At 44.9% G+C, this 20,782-nt stretch overlaps 1 protein-coding gene across 17 annotated transcripts in view; it reads right to left on the reverse strand.

The window, feature by feature from the left end:
• Positions 1 to 20,782, reverse strand: part of LOC110506319 (diacylglycerol kinase zeta) — a 143,289-nt gene that overhangs the window by 47,377 nt on the left and 75,130 nt on the right. For 5 of the 17 annotated variants that reach the window (XM_036963983.1, XM_036963980.1, XM_036963987.1 and 2 more), the window contains exons 2-9: positions 5,916 to 7,111; positions 5,213 to 5,321; positions 4,930 to 5,025; positions 3,625 to 3,702; positions 3,355 to 3,411; positions 2,690 to 2,746; positions 2,405 to 2,488; positions 6 to 74 (exon numbers count right to left, since the gene is read on the reverse strand). In XM_036963983.1, the coding sequence (XP_036819878.1) occupies positions 6 to 74; positions 2,405 to 2,488; positions 2,690 to 2,746; positions 3,355 to 3,411; positions 3,625 to 3,702; positions 4,930 to 5,025; positions 5,213 to 5,321; positions 5,916 to 7,063 (1,698 nt within the window). In that variant the 5' untranslated portion in view covers positions 7,064 to 7,111. The remainder of the gene's footprint in view (positions 1 to 5; positions 75 to 2,404; positions 2,489 to 2,689; positions 2,747 to 3,354; positions 3,412 to 3,624; positions 3,703 to 4,929; positions 5,026 to 5,212; positions 5,322 to 5,915; positions 7,112 to 20,782) is intronic. The other 12 variants (XM_036963989.1, XM_036963995.1, XM_036963992.1 and 9 more) reach the window with 6 other exon arrangements.

Below are 20,782 nucleotides of genomic sequence, written 5' to 3' on the forward strand. Positions count from 1 at the left end.
CTCACCTTCCCGCACTGGCGACACTTCCCATCCTGGCGTCTCCGGTGGACCCAATGGTGCCGCACTACGGTGGGCTGGAAAACCGACGTTCATAAACACATTAATCAACTCACTCACAAATTCGCAATTTAAAATACTGTGGATTTCCAATTTTTTAGTACATGTAGACAATGGTGAGTGAGATCAGGGAAAGCTTGTGTTGAGTTTATCATTAGCGATGTCAGAGGTTTGGCCAGACACATTGAACATTATTGTGTATAGGACTCCATTATAAACCCAGTTCTGTGGTAATAATGACTAAGTGTGGTATGCTAACAGAACAGGGCTTTGGGCAGCTGAACAGAAATGGAAGAAAACGAAACTTCTGGAATACCTATCATCCTTCCACTCCCTCCTCTCTACCTTCTCTTCTTTTGTATCCACTGCTAAAGCCGCTTCCTATCACTCTAAATTTCAAGCTTCCACCTCTAAACCTGGGAAACTCTTCTCCACTTTCTCTTCCCTCCTTAATCCTTCACCTCTCTCCTCACTGTCTGCGGATGACTTTGCAAAAAAAAAGTTTTACGACATCCATTCCTCTTTCACTCAGTCCACTGGTCCCACACACACTACCATATGCCTTGATCTCCTTCTCCCCGCTCTCTCTAGATGAAATCCTGCGACGATTGAGGTCCGGCCGTCCGACAACATCCCCGCATCTCTTCACCATATCATTTTTGGAGACATTCTCCCATTTTTCACTTCCCTCATCAACTCCCTGATCCCTGGCTGCGTCCCCTCTGACTTCAAGATGGCCAGAGTTGCTCCCCTCCTCAAGAAACCAACATTCGGCCTCTGACGTCAAAAACTACAAACCGGTATCGCTTCATTTTTTCATTCCAAAACATTTGAGCGTGCTGTCTCTGACAAACTCTCTGGTTATTTCTCTCAGAACTAACTTCTTTACCCTAACCAGTCAGGCTTCAAGGCAGCTCACTCAACTGAGACCGCTTTCCTCTGTGTCACAGAGGCTCTCCGCTCTGACTAAGCTGACTCTCGCTCTCCTTTGTTCTCCTCCTCTTAGATCTATCCAGTGCCTTTGGCACCGTGAATGATCAGATCCTCCTCTCCACCCTCTTAGGGTTGGGCGTCTCAGGCTCTGCACCCTCCTGGATTGCATCCTACCTGGCAGGTCACTCCTACCAAGTGGCATGAAGAGGATCTGTGTCTGCACCACGTGATCTCACTACTGGTGTCCCCCAGGGCTCGGTTCTAGGCCCTCCTTTTTTTCTTTACACAAAGTCACTCGGCGGCGTCATATCCTCACATGGTCTCTCCTATCATTGCTATGTGGATGACACTCAACTTCTCTTCTCCTTTCCCCATTCTGACACCAAGGTGGTGACACACATCTTCTGTGTGCCTGTCAGACTTCTCAGCTTGGATGTCGACCCACCACCTCAAGCTCAAGCTCAACCTTGACCAAATGGCTCTTCCTCCCTGGGAAGGCCTGTCCACTTCAAGAACTCTCCATCACGGTTGACAACTCCACGGTGTCCCTTCCCAGAGTGCAAAGAACCTTGGAGTGACCCTGGACAACACCCTGTCGTTTTCTGAAAACATCAAAGCAGTGACTCGCTCCTACAGGTTTATGCTCTACAACATCTGTAGAGTACAACATTTCTTCACACAGGAAGCAGCGCATGTCCTAATTGAGGCACTTGTCATCTCTCGTCTAGACTACTGCAACTCTGTTGGTTGGGCACCCCACATTGCCATCAAACTCCTGCAACTTATCCAGAATGCTGCAGCCGCCTGGTGTTCAACCTTCCTAAGTTCTCCCATGTCACCCTGCTCCTCCGCACACTCCACTGGTTTCCGGTCAAAGCTACGGACCAGCAAGGGGAACTGCACCTCTTTATCTTCAGACTATGTTCAAGCCCTACATACCAACCTGAGCACTCCGTTCTGCCACCTCTGGTCTCTTGGCCCTATAATCACTACGGGAGGGCAGCTCAGCCCAGTCAGAGGTATGGTGCCTCCGACACCCCCCACCCCTCAAAAAACACACACAGAAAACACTTCTTGTCCCACCAGCACTGACTTTGCCCGATGAATACTTTGTTGAGGGAATATGTACTTGACACGATTGTGATATGTTGTCTCAAACAGCCATCTTAAGATGAATGTAGGTCGTTCTGTATAAGATTGTTGGAAAATTACTACAATTTTAAAATGCGAATGTATGATGAGGGGATTTTAACTTGGACACCGAAAGCTAGCTCTGGAGGACTATAGGACATGGGGGTTACCCAGTCTTTGAAATCATTAGTCAAGCATCAACTAGTCAGGCATTACTCTCCTACTGCCCCCATAACTGTGGCTTTTGGTTGGGGTGATCTGGGGAGTTCGGGTGGGATGGTACCTGGGACTGGCTCAGGAAAGGGGTGGCCATGCAGTTAGCCATCCGCCTGAGGCACTTTAGAGCACCTTGTCTTTGGAGGACTGGCTAAGGTCAAAGGTCAAGAGAGAAGGTCAAGGGGAAAAAGGGAAGCAGGGACAGGAGGAGAGGGAAGGGTTACAGAGGAGACAGACACATAGAATGACAAGGCAAAGGCAAAGGAAGACGAAAAATGCATGAAAATAAAGTATGAGCATGAGTATCATGATCGTGCTGATCAAATGAAAATAAAATGTAAAATGCACTTACCTCTCGTATATTCCTAGACCCCGATTCCCTGAATGATGGTTTACACCTAAAGTTTATCTACATGGTACAGAAAACAAATGGTTTCAAACATGGATTTATTTTTTGGGTCGCTGTTTCCAATATGTTGTTAGACAAACCCCTGCACCAAAATAGAATGCTGAATCAGTAATCCAAAAGGGCCAACGGGAGAGGTATAAGGTTAAAGTGAACATGCTGAAGTTCTTGTTCACCTAGAAGTCGTTACTGAAAAGGGAAACCTGTGGTGCAATATGTGTTACTATGTCAGTGTCGCAACCAGCTCTTCACCTTTACCTCCACCATAACATTACCATAACGGCATCAGATAAAGTATAAACAATAGATATAAACTAACCCTCAGATTAGCAGAGTTATGGGAAGAAGTTAAAGACATTTTGGAAAAAGGGAGATTCAGCAACTAAACATCTCTAGCAATAAGCAACCTAATGTATTCGCCGACCAATCAAAGCAGCCCAATTTGGAAAACAGCTTTGATTATCCAGAGAATGACCCAATCAGAGTGCAGCATTGGAGGGCGAGGTCAATGGGTCAGGTAGCGTAGTGAGATAGGGTTAGAGAAGGAGTATGATCTAGTTATAGCACTAGTTATATCCCATAGCATCCTGAGAGAGGTCAGAGTGTCTCACTCTAAAGGCGGGGTCTTCGATAAGCAGGCTGTCTTCATAGGGCGTAGCCTCGAATAACTGGAGAGGAGCAGGGTGGGTTAGGTTGGCATGGCTACCATTTCAATCTCATCTTACCTGATGCGATGGAAACATTTTGTCTCCTTGAGAGACAACATCTGAAAAGGCTGATTTTACGGTATTTTTTCGGGATTCAACATTTGCAGGTGAAATCACAGTTCAATGGATGAAAAGTTTGTGAAGCATTGGTTGGGAAAATGGCTTGAAACTTACCTTTTCTAGCTGTTCTATGCAGATTGTGTGAACCACTATCTTGCAGGCTGCACACTTTTTTCGGGCTACAGATTTTTGCTGTGGTGACAAAAGATGAGTGAGAGAATATTATTTAATGACCCATCTCGTAGTAATACATGAAAACTTCCTGAATTAAATTACTTTCTTTTAACGTGATAATTCAAGGGTACAACCATAAACGTATATAGACCGCTCTAGTGTCCCAAAGCCTGTTTTAGCATGGGTAGTGCCATTGAAGAGGGATCAGGAGGGATCAGCCAATGAATTATACACCTGAGAAAACATTCCTTAACTGCAGGTGGCAGTAAATTACCAACCTTGGTTTTATACCTGTTCAGACAACACACTCCAGATGGCAAAATTCACTCTTGACTACTTTAAAATGAAGAAAGACCTCAATGGAACTGCCCATGCGGTCACAGAAGCCATATGGCACAGATGCAAAGAAGGGCCCTCTATCTACCTCTATGGGTGCAACTCCCTCAAGATGGCAGCAGTACTTCTTAGGTGAAGTGTGTTATGGTTGTGTGAACACCAGAGGGAGCCTCTACACAAGGGGTGCCAAACTCATTCCACGGAGGGTCGAGTGTCTACGGGTTTTCAATCCTCTCTTGTACTTGATTGATGAAATAAGGCCACTAATTAGCATGAAACTCCCCTCACCTGGTTGTCTAGGTCTTAATTGAACAGAAAAAACTAAAACCAGCACACTCTATGGAATGCGTTTGACATCTCTGGTACAGAGCATTGCATTAAAACTAAATATTTTTCACACACTGTAGATGTCAGAATTAAATCTCATACACATAATGCAATCGAAAAAATCATTTCTCCATCATCTGAAAAAAGAAGATTGGGCTCATTTTTACAGGTTCTCTTCCTAGTTACCCTTTTTATAATCCCATCAGTTCTCCAAAAAATGAAGAGACAGCGTTTATATTCATAACATGGCACCATTTGTCATACTATAATGTTTACAGTTGCAGAGAGCTATACAATCTGCATTCTCTAGAAGTGTACTGTATGGTACCAGGTGGTATACATCTGGACAGTAACATCCACTGACGGATGAAAAACAAATGTGACAAGGAGTTAATACTCCCCCTTCTTGCTTTAGGGATGCACTACAAATACATCTTCTCTAATCAGTTCATTCCTCTCTTCCTCTGGGCTCGTTCCTGTCAAAGCATCTGTGGCTTTGTGATGTCAGGCAGGGCCAGGGGTAGCTGCACGCACACACACACACACACACACACACACACACACACACACACACACACTCACCAGTGTCTTGGCGAAGCAGTGCTGCTCTCCGACGTAACAGAAGTCCCCAGAGACATTGGTCTCAAACCAGATGTGCTCCCCATACAGGGCGTTCTCCTGGAGGAAGAGTCTATTAAATACACCCTTCTTTTTTTTACCCTGACAAATAGGAATCTCAGCTCATAGAATCCACTACCAAATAGTACCTCTGGGTAAACAAAGTACACTACTCTGAAACTCATTAGGGGCATGTAGTTCATTATGGGGTACAAAATCAATGAGCTGGGCCAGAGGCTGCACTTACGGTCCAGTCACAGCTGCTCCGGATCTCCCTGTCTGGGTCAAACTTGGCCAGGGCTGAGGCACTGGGCTGGGCAGACAGGTGCTGTAGACCCGATTTAGCAATGGCCTTCCTGAAAATGACACAGACGCAACACCTTTGAATGATTGCAATAGCATCATTGAGATGACATGCCCAGTGGGATACTGCATCACAACCTAACGGGGAAACCCACTCTTCACCCCTGATGGAAGCAAAGTAGGCTCTGATCAAAGAGAGAGGTCCAGCACACATGATGAATAATGAAATGGTACATCTGGCGTCAAACAATATACAGCATTTGAAATGTTGAGCCAATGTGCAGCCAGGTACACAAGAGGTCTAGGTTTGATATTTGACAGGTTTGTGTGACTGAGACCCTGCATGAAAGGTGCTGTAGGAGTCACTAAACAAAAGTCCTAGCTTTACATATCAGCAACACAAAAGGTCAGCAGAGTTTGGTGTAAAATATGAACTATTTCCCAGTTTGCAGTTACATACTGCAGCAGGCTTAGACACAAACACTTGCTTAACTGACATCAACACTTCAGCCAGGAAGTGCTGGTATGGTTGGAAGGGCAGGATGTGTATATTCTGACATTGAAGCCCCCCCCCCACACTTCCCTAATACACACACACACACAAAAGCATTGCCTGTGACCAAGGCGAAGGTAGGGGGTCTACATACGAGACGAATCCACTCCAAGTCTCCAGGCGGGGGTCATAGTAGGTGCCCTGCAGGGGGCTGAGGGACTCCCTGCGGACCCTGGGCTTCCAGCAAGCGGAACAGTTCCTATACAGGGAACGGGAGGAGTGGCGGGCCACTATAGAGCTCCTGCGGCTGGGTGTGGGGACTAGCCTGCCTTGCCAGGCGCTGTTGGAGATGGTGGAAGGCCTCCGTAACTGGCTGGAGCGTCGGTAGTGCCCGTGCACACCGTAGGCCGCCCTGCTACGGTGCACCGCCTCCGCCGGCAGCAGGTGGGAGGAGTTACGGCGCAGGCAGCGCGGGGCGCGGATCAGAGGCCGGGACTGGATGCTCTCCATCGTCAAGGCTGCCATACTATGAGCCTGATTCCAGTCCTGCCATGGAGACGTCCTCTCTCCCTCTGGATATGATGATGATGATGATGCCTCAGTCCCCTCTTGTTCACTCCCGCTGCCCTCCGACCTGGTGCTACACTCTCTCTGACTGCAGCTGTCCCCTTCCGACTCGGAGCAGCACGAGGAGGAGGGGCAGCTCTCAGTGCCCTCTCCTGATGCCCCCTCACCGCCCTGCGCCCCTGGTGCCCTCTGCTGCTCCGCACTCATCTGGACCAGGCTGGCCAGCAGCATGGAAGGCCCCAGCAGTTGGGTGTCAATGGTGCGGAGCTTGGCGGCTCGCCGGCGGCGGACAGAGAAGCGGGGATTGACACAGGCCATGGTGGTGCTGGAGCGTCGCCTGGTGTAGTATCTGGTTCTCACTAGCTGCTCCCCTCCATAATAACAGTGGGGTAACCCCTGCACCTCGCTGGAGCGCCTGCGTTGTTGGTGAGCAGTGCAGGCCAAGCCCACACTGGAACTTCTACGGCCCACATAACCTGACTGCAGGCCAACACTGGAACGTCTTCGTTGTGATTGAGAAGTCGGCGACAGGCCTGCACTGGACCTTCTGCGTCCCACAGGACCTGTGAATGACAGTCCCACACTAGAGCGCCTACGTTGGACCAGGCCAGCAGAGGGCAGTCCTACACTGGAGCGCCGGCGAGCCTTGCTTGTGGGCACCGCCACGCCAGGCCGCCTGTATTGGCATTGTTCCGCACCTTTCAGTCTAAAGTGCCGGCGGAAAAAGGTGTCCATGGCAACCCACAGCTTGTGGGTTCCCTTTTCAATGTCCCTCTGCAGTGGCTGTTGGTACAAAAAAATCAGTCTGTCAGCAAAACCTTCAATACTGTACACAAGCCACTATCCAACTCTTACCAATAGGGATGCAGTACTGTTCTTTTCACCCTGTGTGGAAAAGCTGAAGGTGAAATGTCTGAACTCGTACACTGCTGCCAGAGAAGGTAAAGCACACACAAGACTAATCTGGGCCTAGACGCTCAAAGAGCAACCTCAATTGGCTGACTAGTGATACTGTCAGTAACTGAACCTGCTTACAAAGGGACATTAGTCAATGCATCTAGAGCGATAACAGTTCCATTCTCCGGTACAAGCAACGTGACCAGCTGCCCCGGTTCAATAACTCACCACCTGTAACGCTATACCTCGGTAGTGTTCTGTCTGGTGAAAGTAGAGCCGAGTCCAGGTCACCTATCACATGATAGCCATTGTGACGCCACTACAGCACAAAGCAAGAGGATATATTTAGCGACCGCCTTTAAAATTCTGTTCAATCACCTCATCAGATACGCCACTTGACAGAACCAAAGAATGCGTCGTTATCCAGTAACCTCAACTCCATTCAACGCATTTCCCTCTGCCAACAATGAAAGGGAATTGTGGATATCAACTTCATAAAGGAAGTCATTGTTCTGATCATCTTTACTTAGATATCACAATCTGAATTGTGAATTCATAAACCACCATCTACACACACAGTTGTGATGTAGAGAAGTGGGGGGGGGGCTCAGGCAACCTCCACAGGATGTCAAGCTGCTGCTGTATTACTGATCTCAGACCATCATAATAACCCAGAGCCTCCTTCTCTGATTACATACAGACTGATACAGATACCCTTCACAGGAAGTGACATGTGTAGAAGTTGTAGAAGTGCTCAGCAGCATTAGCCTGTCGATGCTTTGATTCAAGCTGAAGACAAGCAACAACGTCAGGGACCCGGGGTCTATTTACATCCTGTGGCAGGCAGCTAATGCGAACCACAAATGAAGAAGATAGGCTTAGTGTTTATGACCGATAGATCCAAGGCCCCAGTTAATGAAGTGTTGAGGATGAACCATTGAGTGTGTCATGTGTATAGGGCATAGAAAGGCTTATTTTCCTTTCAACTATTATACATGTCATGGATACTCTCATGTCGCTCTACCTCTCTTGTGATTAAGACTGGTTGTGGAGGGGAGACGTTGAAAAAGAAAAGAAACCGCGCACACACACACACACACACACACACACCTCATTTCAATCTGAATGGATTACTAGAACCTGCCAAAGGAGCCTTTGATCCTTCTCATTTCTTATTCAATTCATTAGACATTCAGAAAGTAAAGTAATAACAAAAATGGCCAAGAGGGTAGCGTGGGTGGGGCGAGGTGGGATGTGGAGGGGAGAGAAGCACGACCAAGGCTGGGGATAAAAGGACCAAGCTGAGTAGAGACTGTTTCCGACACACAAGCATCATTAATCCATCTGTAACGCAGCATGAAGAGAGATATGAGAGAAGGCCTAGTGAGAAAATGATTAACAGCAGTCGCAGATGATTCAAACATTTGCTTTAAAGCGCAGGGATTCATCCACAGGTCTTACAGCTGCAGTACGTAAAGTAGACATTCAAAAAGTTGTATACAGTAAATTATTGATAACTCATAGTAGGGTTTTTACACATACATCTACAGTGCCTTCCGAAAGTATTCAGACCCCTTGACTTTTTCCACGTTGTTAGGTTACAGCCTTATTCAAAAATTGATTCAATTGTTTTTTCCCCCTCAATCTGCACACAATACCCCATAATGACAACGCAAAAACTGGTTTTTAGAAATGTTTGCTAATTTATATAAAAAACTACATATATCACATTTACATAAGTATTCAGACCCTTTACTCAATACCATGTTGAAGCACCTGGCTGGGATTTTTTTTAATACATTTTAATTGGAGAAAAAAAAAAAAAAAAAAAGATAGCTTCTTAGCAAGAGCAATTTCTCAAGCAAGAATTCTGCTAGGACTGTTTGGGAGTGGTCTGAGTGGGGAGGGGGAAATTGAAAACTAGCTGTTAGCAGAGAGGTTTGGAACACACGCTCTGATTGGTTTATTAACTAATTTACTGCCTGATATGTCACCAGACAGGCCAAAACCCCATCCCATCAAAACATTTCAGGCAGTCTTTTCAAACAGCTTACACTAAATGGGCATTATCATCATTTTCAGTATTATTCCAACCTCAGTGTGGAAATACTGTATATACAAAACATAGGAAACCACCTGTTTGACTGGACTGAGCCTTTAAACAAATATGTTAGAAGTACATACTGAATCCGGCATCCGGCACACGAGCGGCGCTCAGGGTTTCTGGCTCTAATATGAACCATATATTTGTGTGTATTCCCAGTCTGGGTTTCCCTCCCCCACCCCCACCCATGTAGCATTCTGGGAATCAGGGTCAAAGTTCATCTGGTTGAGGCCTCAAGCATACGTGGCTGTATTCACGTACAGTAGCGTTTAAATCATTAATCAGGGAAAATGCGACAGTCTTTCAAAACAGAACCACAGACACGGTCTTTGCCACGGTTTGACTTCCCAGCTCCAGAATCTATGATAAATATCATCAAAGTCCTGTACAGTTCTTGAATGGTTTTATCTAGAAACAGTGACATGTGTTTACTATTATGCCAAGGTAGTCACAATATACTGTACGGTAGCCAACAGATACATTTAGCAAACCCCTGAGAGGTGGCTATGATTAAACTTCTAGGGCAGTGTCACTGTATCGACTCCATGGCTAAGATAAGCTCTAAACACAACACAAGTGCTCAAGTCCTTTAGATTGATCATTTCCTTTCCCCCCCCTTGCTCTGCACACTAACTCTATGAAGAGTTAAATACTAACTGCTTGATTGACAGATAGATAACAGGGTTACGGAAAGAGATTGGTTACCAAAACAATTAGCTCAACACATTAAAAATGTTAGCCTCTCTAGGCCTACATCCTCTCAAATATGTGCATTTAGCGTTATGTATGTGCGTCACAGTGAGTGCACGCTGTGGAATAGAATTGCTTTAAAGCATTGGGTTTTCTATGGCACAACACCGTCACGATGACTCCCAAACAAATCTATTTGAAATACAATGTATCCGGTGGGGGGGGGGGGGGGGACGACGACGACGACACACACACAGTACCATACACACACGTAACAAAAATACATAAATACAGATAGGCTTACACACACAATCCTGTTTGCATTATGCACTCCATCCCTGATAGATGAATTAGTCACAGGCTCTTCCCATTGCCTGATATGGATTGGGATATGCCTGCCTGCACGGCCAGGCACAGCTCCAACACCGTCATTCTATTTGCCGATGACACAACAGTGGTAGGCCTGATCACCGACAACGACGAGACGGCCTATAGGGAGGAGGTCAGAGACCTGGCCGTGTGGTGCCAGGACAACAACCTCTCCCTCAACGTGATCGAGACAAAGGAGATGATTGTGGACTACAGGAAAAAGAGGACAGAGGACACCCCCATTCTCATCAACGGGGCTGTAGTGGAGCAGGTTGTGAGTTTCAAGTTCCTCTGTGTCCACATCACCAACAAACTAACATGGTCCAAGCACACTAAGACAGTCGTGAAGCGGACACGACAAAACCTATAACCCCTCAGGAGACTGAAAAGATTTGGCATGGGTCATCTGATCCTCAAAAAGTTCTACAGTTGCAACATCGAGAGCATCCTGACTGGTTGCATCACTGCCTGGTACGGCAACTGCTCGGCCTTCGACCACAAGGCACTACAGAGGGTAGTGCGAACGGCCCAGTACATCACTGGGGCCAAGATTCCTACCATCCAGGACCTCTACACCAGGCGGTGTCAGACTCCAGCCACCCTAGTCATAGACTGTTCTCTCTGCTACCGCACGGCAAGTGGTACCAGAGCGCCAAGACTAGGTCCAAGAGGCTTCTAAACAGCTTCTACCCCCAAGCCATAAGACTCCACTCCCTCAAGTAACCGGTGCCCCCGCACATTGACTCTGTACCGGCACCCCCCTGTATATATTGTTATTTTTTTTACTGCTGCTCTTTAATTACTTGTTAATTTTATTCTTATCTTATCCATATTTATCCATCTCTTATTCTTATCCATATTTTTTGTTGTTGAAAACTGCACTTTTGGTTAGGGGCTCGTAAGTAAGCATTTCACTGTAAGGTCTACTCCACCTGTTGTATTCGGCGCATGTGACTAATACAATTTGACTTACAGAGTGTAGACTGACCCAGCATCAGTTGTTACAAAAAACCCTACAGTACCTTTACTCCCTCACATACCTAGCAAGTAAAATGGAGGAATGCAGCGAAAAATGAAATGGTACTGTGAATAATACAGAAGTGAATGTGACTGGGACAGGTAGTATAACAGGGTCTGGAGGGCTTTTATCGCTGAAGTATACATACTGTACTCTAGGGGAGTCAGTGTTTGAAGCTGTTATACTGCTAAACGCCATACTGTATTGTACAGGCAAAAGCTGGATAGGTCCATTGTAAATAGAAACCCAAATTAAACCACAGAGCATTACCACATGCACGTACATCCTTCGAAAACGATGTTGGTTTTAGTACTTGTGCTGTGGCTCTTACAGTGTGGTATTGTTGGCTCTTTGTATGGAGCTTTGAATAGAGCGCAAAAGTGACAGGGATATTTAAATATATATTTACATTTTATATTCATAGTATATATTTAGACTTTAGGTTGAGGTTTTTCCCCCCCATTGGTCCTTCCTTGGAATTCATCTTCAATGCAGCAGTGTTTATATCGCAGTACTAGAGGTGTCCCTACAGACCCTGGTTCGATCACGGGCTGTATCACAACCGGCAGTAATCGGGAGTCCCATAGGGCGGCGCACAATTGGCCCAGTGTCGTCCTGGTTAGGGTTTGCATAGTTAAAGAAAGGTGAAGTATATCAAATAAAAAATATATTTCAACTAAATATTCAATGAGGCAAAGTGACAAGAGGGGTGGAAAACCCCATCCAAAGTGCTAATTTACATTTACCCAAATACCACAGACGGTGGTGTTAACACTGGACACTTAACCTGGATAGCGTGCACAATATCAGTCTACCTTTAACAGCAACACTGCTGGGACAACATGGGTAACCAGAATCAGATGAGGGTGGAGGAACTGGTGATCTACTCTACTCTGTGGAAGATTAGTGGGTAGCTAGATACACTATATACACAAATGTATGTGGACACGCCTTCAAATTAGCGGATTTGGCTATTTCAGCCACACCCATTGCTGATAGGTGTATAAAATTGAGCACACAGCCATGCAATTCACATTGACAAACATTAGTAGTAAAATGGTCTTACTGAAGAGCTCAGTGACTTTCAACGTGGCACCGTCAAAGGATGCCACCTTTCCAACAAGTCAGTTCCTCAGTTTTGCCCTGCTAGAGCTTCCCCGGACAAGTGTAAGTGCTATTATTATGAAGTGGAAACGTCTAGGGGCAACAACGGCGAAGTCGTGAAGTGGTAGGCCACACAAGCTCACAGAACGGGACTGCCGAGTGCTGAACCACATAAAGATAGTCTGTCCTTGGTTGCAACACTCACTACCAAGTTCCAAACTGCCTCTGGTAGCAACGTCAGCACAAGAACTGTTTGTCTGGAGCTTCATGAAATGGGTTTCATTGGCCAAGCAGCCGTACACAAGCCTAAGATCACCATGCACAATGCCAAGCGTAGATTGGAGTGGTGTAAAAAAGCTTGCGTCATTGGACTCCGTAGCAGTGGAAAAGTGTTCTTTGGAGTGATGAATCACACTTCATCATCTGGCAGTTTGACTGACAAATCTGGGTTTGGCAGATGTCAGGAAAACACTACCTGCCCGAATGCATAGTCCCAACTGTACATTTTTGGTGGAGGAGGAATAATTGTCTGGGGCTGTTTTTCATGGTTCGGGCAAGGCCCCTTAGTTCCAATGACGGCTACAGCATATATGATACGGTGCTTCTAACTTTGTGGTAACAGTTTGGAAAAGTCCCTTTCCAGTTTCAGTATATGTCCTAAAAAGTAGATGTCCTAAAATGACTTGTGTCGTGGACAAAGTAGATGTCCTAACCGACTTGCCAAAACTATAGTTTGTCAACAAGAAATGTGTGGAGTGGTTGAAAAACGAGTTTTAATGACTCCAACCAAAGTGTATGTAAACTTCCGACTTCAACTGTATATGACGTGGGACAGGAAGTGTACTGGGCTATTTATAGCACCCCCTCTGTTTATATCCCCCTGGCTGCTCTCTCACTGCTGCTGCCTCCCGCCAGGCTCCGCATGTACACATCACAGATAATAGTCAAAAGAGACTACCTCCTGCTATGCCTCACAGATAGAGCGGGAGAGAGTGTGTGTGCACCAGTGAGAGAGAACGGGTGGGGAGAGGAAGAGAAAGACAGAAAGACCTCTCCCTCCTAGACCATAGACCAGGGCATCTCCAACCCTGTGCTGGAGTGCTACCGTCCTGTTGGTTTTTCACTCCAACCCTAATATAGCGTAGCTCATTCTAATAATTAGCCAGTTGTCAAGCTGAATCAAGTTAGTTACAACTGGGGTTGGAGAGAAAACCAATAGGAGGGTAGCTCTCCGTGCATGCTGGGTTGAGGCATAAGCCCACCAGCTCATCAACCCAGTCCGAGCCGGGTAACCACCTGTTCCTCTAGATTACTGAGGCGTGCTCCAATGAGGCCGGTATCATGGCGCCATCATCCAGGTCAATGTGCCTGGGTTAGGGACGGGCATCAGGCCAAGTGTTGTGCCCCCACTGCTCCGGCTCCTGATCGATCTGGACATCCTGGTCTGTTAAATGCATTAATACCGCAGGGGCGAATGTAAAGGAGATCGACAGTACCAGATTCTAACAAAGCGCCATGCCTCAAACCAAGCTGCATCAAGACTAGCTGCGTCTAGGGGGACTACCTGTGTGGCCAGTGACACGTGTAATCACATCTACATTTCTACTGTAAATGTTATGACTTTGTTACGGCACTCAGTCGAGTGATGTTATTCGAACGGGTCTTGTTAAGCCTGCTGCTGTGTTACATTGCACATGCCTATAGCCTTAGGATTGACCCGATCACCTAAAGCAGCTGAAAGGGATTAGTTGCCCCATTAAGGTTCCACAAATGCAGGAGTTAAATCACCAAATCAGTTTCAAACAAATGTACAATAATCCATTTAAGGTACCCTCAGATAGAAGCAGCCTAAACGTGAACCGTATCGTAAGTGCACTGAAATGTTTAGGGAAAAAATATATATTTTTAGTTGTTTCCATGAAGACGCTCCTTTCTAACGTTTCAATATGTCACAAAACGGATTAACCAAAGATGCGGTAAAAAAAAATTATGTTTAAGTCACTCTCACTGTGGCAGCTTTCAAACGTCCCTGCAAAGAAGCAGTACAGTGCAGTATGCGAGCTGTGCTCAGTGTGAGCCTGAGCCATGTTGACAGAATGTTGTGAGAGAATGGAGTCGAGAGGGAGACTCAGTATAAAATAAATTAGGTTACAGTGTGTTTACCAGCGAACCTGAGAAACAGAGGACTGTTTTTGTTTCCATTCTCAGTTATGGACCTTAGGCCTCGAGCCCAGCCTTAAGGCACTGTTTGGACAGAAAAACTCAATTCAACCTGCAAATGAAGTCACTCTGCTGTGAGCCCAACGTTGAGTCAGAATGTCTTACTCTTAGTAATTAGTAGATTATTGACTTTGCTTTCTGCGGAGAAGTTGATGCGACAGCAGAGAAAAACAGTTGAGCTGTTATTCGGTTTTATCCTAAATGTTTACATGTAAAACGTACAAAGGTCAGTAGGAAAAAAATAGCCATGGAGCTCTTGGTCCTCCAGCGTCGCATAGCGCGTGATAATAGGGACTGTCAAGAATGAAGCCTTCATGCTGCTGCTCTCGGGTTTGGTAAACACTCCAATGTTATGAGGATAATGGAGCTTAAAGCACGACCATAAATGTATACTTTCCCTCCCACTGTAATCAAAAGTAAAATGTCACCATCTTGGCACGTCTGTGGACACAACTCCCTTAGATCCTCTGAGGGCACTTGTCTTGATGATAAATCCCCCTGTGGAGAGGGAGACTTGGAGGTGTCCTCGAAAGCCCCTGGGAAAATGCCTGACCTAGACTGCTATAACTCTCCCAGGCTAGGTCGTCCTCTAGGACAGTGTCAAATAACTAAGCTACCCTTACATAATGGATGTGCAGTGAACTGAAATATTGCCCGAAGGTCAGTTGACAGATATGGAGAGGAATAATTCAGATTGCAGAAATGACGCACCGTAGGCTGATTTCACAAACATAGTGCTCTGTGCTCTACATGCCTACTCTCTCCATCCCTATATAGGTCTGTCTCCTCTCTCCCTCCCTTGACATAAACATCCATTCAATGAGCTTCAGCACAACACTACAGGGAGGGAGGCACTGGAACAGCCTGGCTAGCTGTCACAGCCTGATGGGAGCTCAGAGAGCACACTATTTCCACAGCCATGTCAACATAGCTAGCATGGCGAATAGCACCGGCTACTGTAATTTATGGAGGGAAATTTCAACTGCTCATCTGTAGCAGAGGGCAACTGAGGTTTCTCACAGACTAGACAGAATAGACCAGTGACCCATCGGTCCAGGATAAGAGCAGAAGCCCGGCCTGGTCCATAATCTTTTCCCCTATACTGTGGTGTCACTCAGCACAGGACAACAAAGGGCAGGATAATTAACACAGGGCTGAACTCTGATCAATGGCTCAAGGCAGCAGTTTGCACTAAAACAGCACTATCAGTGATGGTTATTGTTCACCACAATTTGATTGTTATCCCCCGATCTCCAGTTTAGTAGTCAGTCAGTATGCCTATACACTGAGTGTCCAAAACATTAGGAACGCCTGCTTTTTCCATGACATAGACTGGCCAGATGAAAGCTATGATCCCTTATTGATGTCACTTGTTAAATCCACTTGAATCAGTGTAGAGAGAAGAGGTTTTAAGCCTTGAGACAACTGAGACATGGATTGTGTATGTGTGCCATTCAGAGGGTGAATGGGCAAGACAAAAGATTGAAGTGCCTTTGAACGGGGTATGGTAGTAGGTGCCAGGCGCACCGGTTTGAGTGTGTCAAGAACTGCAACGCTGCTGGGTTTTTCCTAATTCAACAGTTTCCCGTGTGTATCAAGAATGGTCCACCACCCAAAGTACATCCAGCCAACTTGACACAACTGTGGGACGCATTGGAGTCAACATGGGCCAGCATCCCTGTGGAATGCTTTCGACACCTTGTAGAGTCCATGCCCTGACAAATCGAGGGTGTTCTGGTGGCAAAAAGGGGTGCAACTCAATATTAGGAAGGTGTTCTTAATGTTATGTACACTCAGTGCATTTATCTGATGTTTTAGGTATTTCTATTGGTTGGTTACGTTTACATATCAATAAGGTGTTATGCCATTGGTCATGCTTGCAGATAGGGGGAAATTGCGAACGTCAATTCTTCCCAGCCTGATATTGTTATGCAAGCAGTAGGTCACGTTCTGAAATACTTTATTATATTTTCATAGTTACAATGTGTACGAGTTCACTATGTACAGTTGAAGTCGGAAGTTTACATATACTTAGGTTGGAGTCATTAAAACTAGTTTTTCAACCACTCCACAAATTTCTTGTTAACAAACTATAGTTTTGGCAAGTCGGTTAGGACATCTACTTTGTGCATGACACAAGTCATTTTTCCAACAATTGTTCACAGACAGATTATTTCACTTATAATTCACTGTATCACAATTCCAGTGGGTCAGAAGTTTACATACACTAAATTGACTTTGCCATTAAACAGCTTGAAAAATTCTAGAAAATTATGTCATGGCTTTAGAAGCTTCTGATAGGCTAATTGTATTTCAAGGCCTACCTTCAAACTCAGTGCCTCCTCGCTTGAAATCATGGGAAAATCAAAAGACATCAGCCAAGACCTCAGAAAAAAATGGTAGACCTCCACAAGTCTGGTTCATCCTTGGGAGCAATTTCCAAATCCCTTTAGGTACCACGTTCATCTGTACAAACAACAGTACGCAAGTATAAACACCATGGGACCACGCAGCCGTCATACCGCTCAGGAAGGAGACACGTTCTGTCTCCTAGAGACGAACGTTCTTTGGTGCGAAAAGTGAAAATCAATCCCGGAACAACAGTAAAGGACCTTGTGAAGATGCTGGAGGAAACAGGTACAAAAGTATGTATATCCACAGTAAAACAAGTCCTATATCGAGATAACCTGAAAGGCCGCTCAGCAAGGAAGAAGCCACTGCTCTAAAACCGCCATGAAAAAGCCAGACTACAGTTTGCAACTGCACATGGGGACAAGGATTGTACTTTTTGGAGAAATGTCCTCTGGTCTGATGAAACAAAAATAGAACTGTTTGACCATCATTATGTTTGGAGGAAAAAGGGGGATGCTTGCAAGCCGAAGAACACCATCCCTACCGTGAGGCACGGGGGTGACAGCATCATGTTTTGGGGGTGCTTTGCTGCAGGAGGGACTGCTGCACTTCACAAAATAGATGGCATCATGAGGATGGAAAAGTATGTGGATATATTGAAGCAACATCTCAAGACATCAGTCCAAGTTAAAGCTTAGTCGCAAATGGGTCTTCCAAATGGACAATGACCCCAAACATACTTCCAAAGTCGTAGCAAAATGGCTTAAGGACAACAATGTCAAGGTACTGGAGTGGCCATCACTAAGCCCTGACCTCAATCCTATAGAACATTTGTGGGCAGAACTGAAAAAGCGTGTGCGAGCAAGGAGGCCTACAAACCTGACTCAGTTACACCAGCTCTCTCTCTCGAGGAATGGGCCAAAATTCACCCAACTTATTGTAGGAAGCTTATGGAAGGCTATCCGAACCATTTGACCCAAGTTAACAATTTAAAGGCAATGCTAACAAATACTAATTGAGTGTATGTAAACTTCTGACCCACTGGGAATGTGACGAAAGAAATAAAAGCTGAAATAAATCACTCTCTCTACTATTATTCTTAAAATAAAGTGGTAACCCTAACTGACCTAAAACAGGGAATTTTTACTAGGATTAAATGTCAGGAATGTGAAAAACTGAGTTTAAATGTATTTGTCTAAGGTGTATGTAAACTTCTGACTACAAATGTACATGAACTGATGTGTGTATATATACAGTACCAGTAAAATGTTTGGACACCTACTCATTCAAGGGTTTTTCTTTATTTGTACTAGTTTCTACATTGTAGAATAATAGGGAAGACATCAAAACTATGAAATAACAAATGTAGTAACCAAAAAAGTGTTAAAAAAATCTAAATATATTTAAGATATATTAGATTCTTCAAAGTAGCCACCCTTTGCCTTGACAGCTTTGCACACTCTTTGCATTCTCTCAACCAGCTTTATGAGGAATGCTTTTCCAACAGTCTTTAAGGATTTCCCACATATGCTGAGCACTTGCTGATCGATTTTCCTTCACTCTGCGGTTCAACTCATCAAGGCAATTGGGTTGAGGTTGGCTGATTGGTTGCCAGGTCATCTGATGCAGCACTCCATCACTCTCCTTTTTGGTCAAATAGCCCTTACACAGCCTGGAGGTGTGTTGGGTCATTGTCCTGTTGAAAAACAAATGATCGTTCCACTAAGCGCAAACCAGATGGGATGCCGTATCTCTGCAGAATTTTGTGGTAGCCATGTGTGCCTTGAATTCTAAATAAATCACAGACATTGTCATCAGCAAAGCACCCCCACACCATCACACCTCCTTCTCCATGCTCCACACATGCGGAGACACCTACTCTGTGTCTCACCAAGACAGAGGGTTGGAATCAAAAATCTCAAATTTTGGACCAAAGGAAAGATTTCCACCGGTCCATTGCTCATGTTTCTTGTCCCAAGCAAGTCTCTTCTTCTTATTAGTGTCCTTTAGTAGGGATTTCTTTGCAGCAATTAAACCATGAAGGCCTGAATCACGCAGTCTCCTCTGAACATTTTTTTTTTTTTTTTTACCTTTTATTTAACTAGGCAAGTCAGTTAAGAACAAATTCTTATTTTCAATGACGGCCTAGGAACAGTGGGTTAACTGCCTGTTCAGGGGCAGAACGACAGTTTTGTACCTTGTCAGCTTGGGGGTTTGCATTCCTGGTGACTACCTCATGATGCTGGTTGGGAGAATGCCAAGAAGGTGCTGTCATCAAGGTTTATATTTGAAGAATCTCAAATATAAACTACATTTTGATTTCTTAACCAAAATGTGTACTACATGATTCCATATGTGTTATTTCATAGTTTTGATGTCTTCACTATTATTCTACAATCTCGAAAATATAAAAAAATAAAGAAAAACTCTGGAATAAGTAGGTGTGTCCAAACCTTTGACTGTTACTGTATATTGATGTTTTCCTATGTACCTGTACGCTTGATGAACATAGCCATGGTATCATTACACTGACTCTCTTCTACTCTTTAACAACTACTGTAGGCTGTAGTTCTAAAATACTGATCTTTCCCACCTTTCTCAATGCCCATACAAATGCACAATTAGTCAAAAGAACATTGAGTAATTTACATTTTCCACATGATTACCCTAATTGGATTGTAATCTATCAGCAAGTTATTTCACATCTCTTCTACAATAGTATTTTTTCAAGAAATTTCCCCAATGTTGTGTACACTACTCTACAGCTGTTCTAGGTTAGCCTACATTACACGCATACCTTATGGCGTAACCCTAAAATGAGTATCATGAGGTACAACGGTTGCCCTACAGGCCCATTGTGCATGTCTGAGACCAGCCCCTGTCATTCTTGGAAACACCGTCACCAAACATCTGTTGCTGCACATGGATGACAGTTGATTTGTGTCAGATACCACACTTAGCACATACGGAGTCTGGTATTTCCACAGATTACCATGCTCTGAAATGTAAAAAGAACTGCCGAGGCAGAACGAGGAGAGGTGGACCGAGTGATAATGCCCCCTGGTCTGTTGATCAGTGTGGGAAAACAATGCCACTGCAAGTCCAAAGTTGTCTCTATCTGTCTGTCATCGAACCCTACACAGCCAAACTGCTAGGGGCTCCTGGGAAAAGGCACAACAGATCTCTCGCCTAATACTGTCCATCTTACAGAGAAAGCAAGATCTACTTCAGCACAGTACAACCAGATATAGTTTGTTTCCTTTGACTGCAAATGGTTGGCAACCAACTTTACTGTTGGTCTTCTTTTTTTTTTTACTCACTTAATTAATGAAAAACCGATGGTGTAGTGCACAAAACCCCTCTGTCTTGACAGGGTGTACAGTTTAAAACTAACCAAATGCATTTTTTCCTCTGAGTACAGTGTCATTTCATTAAGAGTAAATTAACATCTTCTTTCAAATATACCACCGTTGAAAAACAGGTCTGTACACGTCTTCTCAACTGCAACTCACAAAGAAGAGGCACAGTGGAATGTTACGACGGACAATCTCAGCCTTAGACTATGGACCAGTATACGCAACAGCTGTTCTTACTCTGGCTGTACTTCCTAAGCTGTTCTCAGAAAATACATGATAATCAACGTGTATTGTAGAGAACCTCCCAAAACATTCAAGAGTGACAGAGTGAGTGACACCCTTCA

The sequence above is a fragment of the Oncorhynchus mykiss genome, chromosome 26, assembly GCF_013265735.2.
Source record: "Oncorhynchus mykiss isolate Arlee chromosome 26, USDA_OmykA_1.1, whole genome shotgun sequence".
Lineage (NCBI taxonomy): Eukaryota > Metazoa > Chordata > Actinopteri > Salmoniformes > Salmonidae > Oncorhynchus > Oncorhynchus mykiss.